Below are 12,832 nucleotides of genomic sequence, written 5' to 3'. Positions count from 1 at the left end.
CGTTACAGTATTTTTCACAGCCCTTTTGTGTTGATGGTACATTGAACCACCATCGGACCAACCGTTCCCCGTCCCCAGAGATTCCTGCAGACTTATGGGCTGCGTCCAAACACGAAGTTGGTCTTACCAATGTGCCTCCAGTTCTCATTAAGGTTAAGTCCGGTGTGCCCCTGCCCTCCATTTCTCAGTACCCTATTCGCCCTGACGCTGAGGAAGGAATCTCCAGCATGATACAGTCCTTCCTTCAACAGGGAATTTTGGTTCCGTGCCAATCGCCCTGTAACACCCCTATTCTTCCCGTTCCTAAGGTTGGGCGGCCGTCTGAATGGCGTTTGGTCCAGGACCTCCGCCGTATCAATCAGATCGTTGAACCCTTGCATCCCCTGGTCCCTAACCCGGCTACAATCCTCAGTAATATCCCGCCTGAGGCAGCTGTCTTTACCCTTGTGGACTTACAACACGCCTTTTTTGCGATACCCCTTGCCGCTGAATCCCAGTATTTGTTTGCCTTCACATTCAAAGGGCACCAGTACACTTGGACTAGGCTACCGCAAGGTTTCATTCATTCACCGACACTCTTCTCACAGTCACTGCACTCCCAATTAGCTACTTTGACACCCCCGGGGGGATCTACTATTACACAGTATGTCGTGACTTACTCCTTGCTAGCCCTGACTTTGCTTCTAACGAACGCGACCCCATTTATCTGCTCACCCGTCTCCATTCCTGGGGATATGTAATACCGCCTAATAAAGTACACAAAGGACAGAGGCAGGTTAAATTTCTGGGCGTTCTGATAAGCGCTACTGAACGTTCCCTTACGCAGGATCGTATTACTCCCATTTTGCAAACCGCACTTCCTACCTTGCCAAAGCAGATGAGAGCCTTTTTAGGTTTAGTGAACTTTTGCAGACAATGGATTCCGAATGTTACTGCTCATACCAAGGAGCTTACTCCTTATTCCTCCCAGAATTCACCCCTTAAGTTTGAACTACCCGATTTAGCACAGCAATCTTTAGTCACTCTCAAGAACGCGCTGGCTTCCGCCCCGGCTCTACGACGACCTCTTTATGACAGGCCCTTCCAGTTGTATGTTAATGTCCTTGACTTATGTGCCACGGGTGTCTTGACACAGGAACATGGTAACCAACACCGTCCGGTTGCCTATTATTCTACTAAATTGGATCCAGTAGCTTGTGGTTTGCCCCCCTGCACTCAAATTCTCACTGCTGTACATGTGTTAGCTCAGGCAGCCTCTAATTTAACCCTTCATCAGCCCGTGCATGTGTATACCTCATACTCTGTTGTGGCTCTCCTTACATCTCAGCAGACCCAGCATCTGACACAGGCCCGCTTGAGCCGATATGAGGTCTCACTATTACAGAACCCATATCTGTCTTTCCATTACTGTTCCACTTTAAATCCCGCAGCATTCTCGAACATCCCCCTGACGTACTTGTTGATCCACCACATGATTGTTTGCTTAGGAATCACTTCCTTACCGCACCTCGTCCCGATTTAACTGACCACCCTCTTGATAATCCTGATCTCACTTTTTATGTTGATGGCAGTTCTTCTATTTCCCAAATGGGTGTCCCGCAATCGGGGTATGCCATTGTTACAGACACTGACATTCTGGAAGCAGCTGCTTTCCAGATTCCAGTCTCGGCGCAGAAAGCCGAGTTATTCGCCCTTACTAGAGCTTGTGTTCTGGCCAAAGACCAAAGTGCGAATGTGTACACCAACTCTAGGTACGCTTTTGGTGTCACCCACGATTTTGGCCGCCTCTGGCAGCAACGTGGGTTCCTTACCTCTGCAGGCTCTCCCATTCTAAATGCTCTTTGGGTTAAAAATCTCCTCGTTGCTATTCAACTTCCTCGTCAATTGGCTATCATTAAATGTGCTGTGCACACTTCCGGGGACACTCCTGTGCAATTAGGAAACGCCCGTGCGGATTCAGCCGCTAAGGCAGCGTCTGCATCAGCCTCTATGATTGTTCCCGCAGGGGGTACACAGGCTTTAAATCAGTTACCTATTCTAGCAACAAAGGGCATGCCAGAGTTAGCTGAAATTCAAAGGTTACAGAGGGACGCCTCTGATTCTGAGCGCACACTATGGAAGTCAATGGGGTGTTCGCACTCGTTGACACAAAACCTCTGGCTTACCCCAGTAGGTCAAGTTTGTGTTCCAGATTCGTTATTGCCGATACTTATTGATTATTTGCATTCTTGTACCCATCTTGGCAAGGAGGGAATGGTACAGCTACTTTTGAAAACTTGGTGGCACCCAGATCTGAATACAGCAGCACAAATGCGGCTGGATCGATGTCTTATTTGCATGAAAAATAATAAGGGTAAAGGCATTAAATGCCCTCCCGGAACAACCCCCTTGCCAGATGGTCCTTTTGCCTGCATACAGCTTGATTTTATTGAATTACCTAAAGTACAATGCTATAAATATTGTTTAGTGATCATTGATGTATTTAGTAAATGGATTGAAGCCTTCCCCACCACCAACTGTACTGCACATACGGTGGTAAAATTACTATTGACAGAAATTATTCCCCGCTTTGGGATTCCCAGAACGATGAGGTCAGACAATGGAACACATTTTGTGGCTCGAATCAATTCTGAATTGTGCGAAGCACTCAAAATTAAACAACAACTGCACTGCGCGTATCATCCACAGGCAGCAGGAATTGTAGAAAGAGCAAATGGGACCTTAAAAGAAAAATTATCTAAATTGACCGAAGAAACTGGATTAAATTGGCTAAAGATATTGCTTTTGGCACTGTTTCACATGAGGGTTACTCCACATTCGCGGTCCGGACTGTCAGCTGCAGAGATAGTCTACGGTCGGCCAATGAGGACTCCCTGGGATGCCCATGAAGAACCCCTAGAGGGAATAGACCTCCACGTTATGGGAGATAAAATGGTGAGTTAATTGAAGCAATTAAACAATTTCTTTGAAGTTTCTCCACTTGCAGGTAAAACAGGCCCATCTCCCAGCAACAGCCGGAACAAAGATCCCTCGATATCCAGTAGTCAAACCAGGAGACTACGTGCTGATAAAGAAAGAGAGACGTTAGGGCAACGCTGGAGCGGCCCTTTTCAAGTATTGCTGACTACACCGACTGCCGTTAAACTCGAAGGACGTTCGAGTTGGGTACACCTATCGGATTGTAAGAAGATTGGTTCCAGCCCCAACGAGGACGCAGAATGAGGATCTTCATTATCACATTTGGACTATTTGGACTAATTGGTCTTAATGGCCATTCGACAGGAGGAGAACAAACTGACAAAGAGCTGCGTGCTAATAGCTTTCTATATATGTCATATATTTATGCTGACAGATTGAATGTCAGTAACTGTTGGGTTTGTACCCGTATCTCCATCCATTCGAAGGAGGGGCTACCTCTCCAATCACTCCCATTCCACTTAGCAGAAACAGTTGAGTGGATACTGCGTCAAAACCGAACACAGGGGTTCGGTGGAGATATGAAAATTTGGAGATCGGCTGGCTATGGGTGACTAGATTTTCAGCCTGGTATCAACCTGGATATCCCCATGTTTCGAATCCCCCTGCCCTTACCATCCCATCGAGCACTGCGCAAGGATCCCTATGTTTTAGTAAATCAGGAGAAGGACCATCAATGGGGCAGAGTAGGTGTAATCTTACAACCGAATGGCAGGGACCGATACCAACAAGGGTATGTTTGTTCTTGATTGGTCCAGGGTGTGGAATAAAACATCAAATAGCTCATGGACGCATAATTCCCAGGTACCCTGGATGACAATGGCTGAGAATTTTACGGCCTATAACGGGACCTATTTCATATGTGGCACTAAAGCATACTCCTGGCTTCCCAGAAATTGGACAGGGTCCTGTTATCTAGGATATGTCGTACCCTGCATGCACCACCTACTCTCCCTTAAACAACACTCCTCACGAATCAGGAGGACCATTAGTAAAACCGAGGAGTTCTTTATGATCGCCTTTCCACAATACAGAACAGGCAAGGCAGCAAACGAACTGATCCTTATGGCCTCGGCATTGGAACAACTGTCGAACATAACAGCAGCAGAATCCAGGGCAACCGGACGGGCACTAGCCGAGGTCTCGGCTGAGCTGGTGGCTGTCCGGACTGTGGCATTACAAAATCGAATGGCTCTGGATTATCTGTTAGCCTCGCAGGGAGGAACGTGTGCCATTATAGGTCAGGAATGCTGTACTTATATCCCAGATGCCTCTGAAAATATTACCAACCTAGCTGACCATATAAGACGACAGGCGGATCAACTTTAAGAAATTGGCCAAGAATTTCACGATTATAACCCACCAGGTTGGTTAGGTTGGCTGGGACATGGATTGTTCGATTGGATATTTAAGGCCTTTATACTATTACTATTATTACTATTAGCAATAGGATTGCTTGGATGCTTGTGTCATGTATTTACACCCGTCTCCTGAATATCCCTATTTGAACAATTGAGTGGTTGTCCTGATGGGACAACAGGAGGGAATGTGAAAGTGTACAAACTCAGCAATAGCATGATGGGAAAAATAGCCAACTTATGTAACCATGTATAAGAAAGCTTGTCAGCTAGTGCCAAGACCAGACCCTGACAAACTAGACAAAGCTAAGAATCCACATAATCGTATCATACAAGGCCAGAAGAGGGAAAATAGTGCCTGACCTTAGTAAAACCTGATAACAAAGCCACGATCTAGGAATGTCCTATTAACACAACCTCCTCATGACCTAGGTCCATCTGCGTCAAAGCATCATGAGGGCAGAGGTGAAAGCCAAATAGGACCACGTCTTAAACCCTCTAAAGACAAAATACTGCAAATAAGCCGAGTCAGGGTCTTTCCATGACAACATGTTTGGTCAGAAGTTATGACTGTATTGACATTTTTGAACAAGGTCTGTTTTTGTAAAATGATACAGCTTTTGTATAAATATTGAACATTTTCTCCATGTCTTTGCGAGCTTGAGAAAGAATGAGCAGGTTTGCTTTAACAGCTCTCTCTCTCTTCAAACTGTAGCCATACTGCATGCAGACTTTGGTCAATAAAGACGAAGTTAGTTTTATCGAAACAGAGTTGTAAAGTTGTTTTCTTCACAGTCTTGAAGTAGGAAAGATTTTAAAAGACAACATCTCCCTGTTCCATGACTCACAGGATAGGCCTAAATATGCTCTGGGTGGGAGAACTGCAATGTCCATCACCAAGAGTGGCCCGGTAGTACCACCACAGACTGAGCTGGCCGGGTCCTAAAGGACATAGCTGCTAGACTGGGACTGCAGCAGGTGGGGAGGGAACCAAGAGGGAAAAACATGCTTGATCTTATCCTCACCAACCTGCCTGCTGCAGATGCATCTGTCCATAACAGCATCGGTAGAAGTGACCACCGCACAGTGCTTGTGGGCGAAAAGTCTGGTCTTCATGTTGAGGATACCCTCCATTGTGTTGTGTGGCACTACCACCGTGTTAAATGGGATAGACTACAAACAGATCTAGCAACTTAAAACTGGGCATCAATGAGGTGCTGTGAGCCATCAGCAGCAGCAGAATTGTATTCAACCACAATCTGCAACCTCAGGACCCAGCATATCCCCCACTCTGCCATTGCCACCAAGCCAGGAGATGAACCCCAGTTCAATGAAGAGGGTAGGAGAGCATGCCAGGAGCAATAGCAGCCATACCACAAAATGAGGTGTAAACCTGGTGAGCCGCAACACAGGATTACTTGTGTGCCAAACAGCATAAGCAGCAAGTAATAAGACAGATCTACGATTCCACAACGAACGCGTCAGATCCAGGCTCTGCAGTCCTGCCACATCCAGCCATATATGGTGGTGGACAATTAAACAACTTACTGGAGGAGGAGGCTCCACAAATGTCCCCATCCTCAATGATGGAAGAGCCCAGCTCATATGTGCAAAAAGAGATGGCAGAGGCATTCACAACAATCTTCAGCCAGAAGCGCCGAGTGGATGGTCCATCTCGGTCTCCTTCAGTGATCCCCACCATCACAGATGTCAGTCTTCGGCCAATATGATTCACTCCACGTGATATCAAGAAATGGCTGAAGGCACTGGATACTGCAAAGGCCTTGGGCCCTGACAATATTCCAGCAATGGTGCTGAAGACTTGTGCTTCAGAACGTGTCGCACCCTTAGCCAAGCTGTTCCACTACAGCTACAACACTGACATCTACCCGGCAACGTGGAAAATTACCCAGGTGTGTCCTGTACACAAGAAAAAGGACAAATCCAATCCAGCAATTACCGCCCTATCAGTCAACCCTCCATCATTAGCAAAGTGATGGAAGGAGTCATCAACAGTGCTATCAAGCGGCACTTACTCAGCAATAACCTGTTCATGGATGCTCAGTTGGGTTCCGCCAGGGCCACTCAGCTCCAGACCTCACTTCAGCCTTGGTTCAAACATTGACAAAAGAGCTGAACGTCAGAGGTGAGGTGAAGGACTGCCTTTGACATCAAGGCAGCATTTGACCAAGTATGGCATCGAGGAACCCTAGCTAAACTGGAGTCAATGGGAATCAGGGGGAAACTCTCCACTGGTTGGAGTCATACCTGGCACAAAGGAAGATGGTGTGGTGGTTGGAGGTCAATCATTTCAGCTCCAAGGTATCACTGTAGTATCAGGGTTGTATCCTATGTACAGCCATCTTCAGCTGCTTCATCAATGGCCTCTCTGCCATCAGAAGGTCAGAAGTGAAGATGTTCGCAGATGACTGCACAATTTTCAGCACCATTTGCAATTCCTCAGATAACGAAGCAGTCCATTTCCAAATGCAGTAAGACCTGGACACTATGTAGACTTGAGTGATAAGTGGCAAGTTACATTCACGCCACACAAGTGCCAGGCAATAACCATCTCCTACAAGAGAGGATCTAACCACTGCCCCTTGGCATTACCTTCGCTGAATCCCCAGAAACAACATCCTGGGGTTACCATTGATCAGAAACTGAACTGGATGAGCCATTTAATACTGGGGCTACCAATAAGGTACCAAATGCTAGGAATCCTACCGCAAGTAACTCACCTCCTGATCCAAAACCTGTTCACCATCCACAAGGTACAAGTCAAGAATGTAATGGAATACTCTCACTTGCCTGGATGAGTGCAGCTCCATCGACACTCAGGAAGCTCGATTCCATCCAGGACAGAGCAGTCCACTTGATTGCTCCCCTTTCCACAAGCAGTCGCAGCCGTGTGCACCATCTACAAGATGCACTGCAGTACTCATTAAGGTTCCTTAGACAGCACCTTCCAAACCCACGACCACTACCATCAAGAAGGACAAGAGCAGCAGTTCCCTGGGAACCGCATTACCTGGATGTGCCCCTCCAAGTCAGTCGCCACCCTGTCTTGGAAATATATCGCCGTTCCTTCACTGTCACTCGGTCAAAATCCTGGAACTCCCTCCCCAACAGCACATTGGATGTACCTACACCTCAGGGACTGCAGAAGTTCAAGGAGGCAGCTCACCACCACCTACTGAAGGGCAACTACGGATGGGAAATAAATGTTGGCCTAACCAGCAAAGCCCACATCCCGTAAATGAATTGAAAAAAAGAGGACCCCCCCCCACTGAGCACTCCGAAAAGGATGAATGTGATGTGATTTGCAGGTATTGAAAAAAATTTCTTCTTAGAACCACCATCTATGCTTAGCCAATTAGCTTTATTACCATCTTTGCTCTCTGCTTTATAAAAAAGTGTGTAAAAAGATTAACTTTCAATGCTTAATCCTGCACAAACACTATCAATTCCATTACTCATCTCAAGCCAGTAACTTAGACTGAACCTGACTGTTCACAATCTTGCATCCTATTTAAATCCAAATTGAGTTTGTGACCCCATATCGTCGGCATTGCACGTTGACGGTTTTAAGATGTGGCACAAGTCAAAGGCACTATATAAATTGAAATTCTTGTTTCTAGTGCTCGTAAAACTTGATCATGAAAATCCCTAACACTGCACCATCTACATGCACAGTTGTGAAAGGTATTGCAGATAAATGGAGGCATCTTTAGAATGGAATTTTCCATCGGGCATGTTGATGTAAGTGTTTCATATATATTTTGAAATGAAATGGTGTACATGACCCAATATTTTTACCATATAATAGATTTTTCATTTTACTTCTTTAAAACCCAATTTACAACATCAGCAGCATTGGGAGAGAGGTCCTGGGATTCAGGAGTAGTAGAAGAAATCTTTTAACTTGTACTGAGGATCTGGGAGTAGGGAAAGTTTTCCTCCTAGTATAGCAGAATAGGAGAGGGCAGCTGATAACAATAGGGTGAAGAACAGAGTATGGGAGAATGGTAATAATGGGAGAGTGATGGCTGGGCTTGGGCAGCAGTGCAGTGGTGTGGCTGTTTCAAATTGCATGAAAGTAAAAGATGTGGGGCGGAATCTCCCAGTCCTGTGTTTCTCAGTAGTGCACCATTCAGGGCGGCAGGATTCTCTCTTCCCGCCGCTTGTCAATGGGATTTATAATTGAAACCACTCATGCCACCGGAAAACCCACGGGCAAAGTTACACTGCCAGCGAGAAAAGAGAATCCCCTCCGGACGTGGTCTGACGTACCAAACCGCTTTACGATCTTCAGCTGCCATCTTATTGTGACTTCAAAATTATGCTTCGCTGACCTACCTAGAGTCCAAGAAGCATGGATCCATTAAGGTCTCTGCCACAAGCTGGAAACACTCAATAGTTCTCAACAGTTCAAAGCACATATTGTACTTTCAAACTTGTTCCACTCTGGCAGAAAATCTTCCTAAAATGGAAATGGAATTTGGGGCCATTTTGTGGCAGCCTCTTAGGCCTTTCACAGTGTAGGGAAACTGACAACTTTTGTGTTGTGTACAAAATCCAAATTTCTTTAAATGCTGTTTCCTCCTATTTATCCTGTTCAAGCTCTCTGTGTCATCCAGCAAAAGAAAAATTGAGGGATCCCACCACATGCAGTATGTGATTTGTATATACTTCAGCAGCTTCATACTATATCTGCCTATTTTTACATTTCAAATTTATTACATAGACTTATAAATATGCACATTAAAAGCATAAAGCTGTTGGTGTGCTAAAACAGCTCAGAAGAAAGCATCACATCATATTTTATAATTCAATCTGGAAACTAATTTAGATATTTGTACCTTTTCTGTTTTTCACCTTTACAGGAAACAGCTTTCTACCATGCGTATACATTAACAATCTTCCCAGAAGACAAAGTGAATGCACAAAGTAAATATACTGCAATTCATGTCCTGTGTAGTATGTCCTCCGGTCACTGTCTTTAGAAACAAAAGAAAAATTAGAACCTGTGCAAAAGAAGAAGAATTTTCTCATCGACATTCAACTTGGCAATAATCCCTCCATAAAACATAAGCTAGTAAAGAGATTGTTTTAGGACTTCCGGTGGCGGCACGTAGAGGGGAAGTCGCATGTTGGGTGGCTCCTGCTTGAGGTATGTTTTTAGGAGTTTTAAAATCCGGTCCTGGGGGCAACTTGCGAATGATTGAATGAAGGAAGATATAAGGAAGACAAAGGATGTCAAAAGGATTAAGAAAAACAGCCGTGAAGAAGGGAGGGAGTGAGTGTTCACCGTCGAGTGAAAGGGCCAGCCCGGAGATGGCGGAGGCAGGGCTGCTGGGTGGGGCCAAACTGCTTACGGCAGAGATGACTGAGGTGATGTCTTTGGAGCTGGAGTAGCAGTTTGTCAAGCGCACGGAGGTGTTGAGGAAGGAGATGGCGGAGGCTTTGAAGGCGTTGGTGGGTAGCTGTGAGGGTAGCTGTGGCGAAGACATCGGCAGAGGTGAGGGAACAGAGCGAGAAGATGAAGGTTGTGGTGGAGGCCATGTCGCAGAACAGTGATCAGCTCACCTCGATGGGGGATGAGCTGCGGTGGGTGGACGAGGCAATAAGGGGCTTCGAGCAAAGCTGGACGACCTGGAGAACCGCTCGAGGTGACAAAATCAGAGGATTGTGGGCTTGCCTGAGGGGGTGGAGGGCTCGAGGCCGACCGAGATGTTGGCGGAATTGATGGGGGAGGGTGATGAGCCCCCCTGGTATAAACTGGACCGAGCCCATCCGTCACTGAGGCTGAAGCCAAAGTTAAATAAGCCGCCAAGGGCAGTGATCATCTGCTTCCACAAGTACCATATGAAGGAGAAGGTGTGAACTGGGCGAAGCAGAAGCGGGAGGTGAAGTGGGCTGGTGCTGGAGCTCGCATATACCAAGAATTGACGGTGAAGCTGCAAAGAGGCAAACGGCTTTCGGCCGAGTGAAGACGACATTATGCAACAGCGGGGTGCGATTTGGTGTGGTGTATCCAGCGAAGCTGAGGGTGACCTACAGCGCCAGAGATTTCTATTTCGAGACAGTGGAGGCGGCGGAGGCAGAAGGCTCGAGACAGAAGTGAAGACTGGAACTGAAGAGGGGTTGTGGACTGCGAATGGGGAATTGGGAAAGTATATAAATGTTTTGTTTTTGACCTACATTGTTATTTATTTACTTCACGCTGTTATAGAGGTTATGTTTTTTGATTGTCATGCTTTGTTGCGACGGTTTTATGTTATTTTATTGAGATGTTTGGGTTTGGTTGTTTTTCCTGGGGACTGGGCGGGAGGGGAGGGGAGAGAAAGCCTTGGGTGGGGGCCCCGGGCTGGCTAACTTAAATCGGCTAGTGAATGGAGGTGAGGTGGGGGTAGGGGCTGCGGACATTGAAGCCTGGGGAGCAGATTTCAGTGGGCCTAAGAGGTGTGTGAGGAGGGGGGGGAGGGGGGGCGCTGTTCGATACTGGGTGAAGGCTTTTGAGAGGAAGTGCAGGGGGGGATTCTGGGAGGGGGTTCCATGTTTACAATGGAATGAGGTGGGTCAGGCTCATGAGGCAGGGACCGGTGTTACGATGATGGTGGATAAGAAGGGATGGGGGAGATGAGTGATCTCGGATTAGGATAGCTACGTAGAATGTGAGGGTGGCCCAGTCAAGAGATCAAGGGTGCTGGCACATCTGAAAGGTTTGAAGGCCGATGTGGCGATGCTGCAGGAGACTCACTTGAGGGTGAAGGCCGAGGTGAGATTAGAAAGGGCTGGGTCAACCAGGGGTTTCACTCGGGATTTGATGGTAAGGCTCGAGGGGTAGCGATCCTGGTTAGCAAAAGAGTACGGTTCCAGATGGAGAAAGTGGTTGCAGACCAGGGAGGCAGGTATGTGATAGTGACAGGGGCATTGGAGGGGAGGCTTGTGGCTATGGTAAGTGTGTATGGTCCCATCTGGGATGATGTAGGATTTGTGAAGGAGGTGTGTGGGGCCATCCCCAACTTGGATTCACACGAATTGATAGTGGGTGGAGACTGGAACTTGGCGCAGGAGCCAAGGGTGGACAGTTAACAGTCGCGCTCGCTTGTCCCGGGGTCGTAAATTGACTTTTTTGTGGTGGGAAAGGTGCTGTTGGCTGGGGTTAAGGGGTCGGAATACTCGGCAATTGCGATTTCGGAACATGCGCCGCATTGGGTGGATATGGTGTTGGAGAGGGGGGCAGTGCAGAGGCCGGGGTGGAGATTAGATGTGGGGCTGTTGGGGGACCGAGGCTTCTGTGAAAAGATTGGGAAAATAATTGAGGAATATGTGGGGTTCAATTGTACGGGGGAGGTTTCGTAGGCGGTGGTTTGGGAAGCTCTAAAAGCGGTGGTGAGGGGGGAGGTGATCTCGTTTAAGGCAAAGGTGGCTAAAGAGGAGAGGGTGGAGCGTCAAAGGGTAATAGATGAGATGTTGGAGATATGCAGGAGTTATGCAGAAGGCGGGGATCCAACGGAGTTGGAAAACAGGAAGGAGTTACAGGTGAGTTTTGACCAGCTGTCCACAGGGAAGGCAGTGCGCCAATAGAGGCAAGCAAGGGGAGCGGTTTATGAATATGGAGAAAAGGCAGGGTGCATGTTGGCAGGCCAGCTTTGGAGGGAGGCAGTGGCGAGGGAAATTGTTCAGGGATACAGCAGGGAAGTTGGTGGTGGCTCCAGATCACATTGATAGGGTGTTTGAGGAGTTTTACGAGAGATTGTATAGGTCGGAGCCACCTGGGGAGGATCGGGAGATGCAGGAATTCCTGGATGGTTTGGAATAACCAAGGTTGGGGGATGGGACAGGCCAATATTGGAGGGGGCGATAGCGGAGCAGGAGATAAAAGATGCGATTGGGAGGATGCAGTTGGGAAAGGTAGCAGGACCAGATGGGTTTCCGGTGGAGTATTACAAGAAATTTAAAGACAAGTTGGCGCCGCTGATGGTGGGGATGTTTGAGGAGGCGATAGGAAAGGGGGTGTTGCCACAGACTTTGGGACAGGCATTGATCTCCCCGTTGCTCAAGAAGGATAAACAGAATGTGGGTCGTACAGGGCCATCTCACTTTTGAATGTGGACGCAAAGGTGTTGGCAAAGGCATTGGCAGGTGGGTGGGAGAGTGCCTCTCGAAGGTGATAGGGGAAGATCAGACAGGGTTTGTGAAGGGGAGGCAGCTCTTTTCGAACATTAGGACGGTATTGAATGTGGTTATGGCGCCAGCGGAGAGGAAGGGCATTGTGGTTGTGGTATTGGACGCTGAGAAGGCGTTTGACCGAACAGAGTGATGGCAGTTCTGGAGCGGTTTGGGATTGGGCCACGATTTGTAGATTGGGTAAGACTGCTGTATAGGGAGCCGAGGGAGTGTCCGCACGAATAACATAAATTCGGGATATTTTGCTCTGCACCGTGGGACCAGGCAGGGATGTCCTATGACCCCCTGTTGTTCGCGCTTGC

The 12,832-nt window shown here is 47.5% G+C and overlaps 1 protein-coding gene across 6 annotated transcripts in view; it reads right to left on the bottom strand.

Annotated features, from left to right (window-relative positions):
* tbc1d32 (TBC1 domain family, member 32) overlaps positions 1-12,832 on the bottom strand; it is a 452,053-nt gene that overhangs the window by 277,484 nt on the left and 161,737 nt on the right. For all 6 annotated transcript variants that reach the window (XM_072499364.1, XM_072499359.1, XM_072499363.1 and 3 more), the window contains one exon: positions 9,197-9,334. In XM_072499364.1, coding sequence (XP_072355465.1) covers positions 9,197-9,334 — 138 coding nt within the window. The remainder of the gene's footprint in view (positions 1-9,196; positions 9,335-12,832) is intronic.

The sequence above is a fragment of the Scyliorhinus torazame genome, chromosome 4 (assembly GCF_047496885.1).
Source record: "Scyliorhinus torazame isolate Kashiwa2021f chromosome 4, sScyTor2.1, whole genome shotgun sequence".
NCBI lineage: Eukaryota > Metazoa > Chordata > Chondrichthyes > Carcharhiniformes > Scyliorhinidae > Scyliorhinus > Scyliorhinus torazame.
This window is presented reverse-complemented; position numbering and strand designations above follow the sequence as displayed.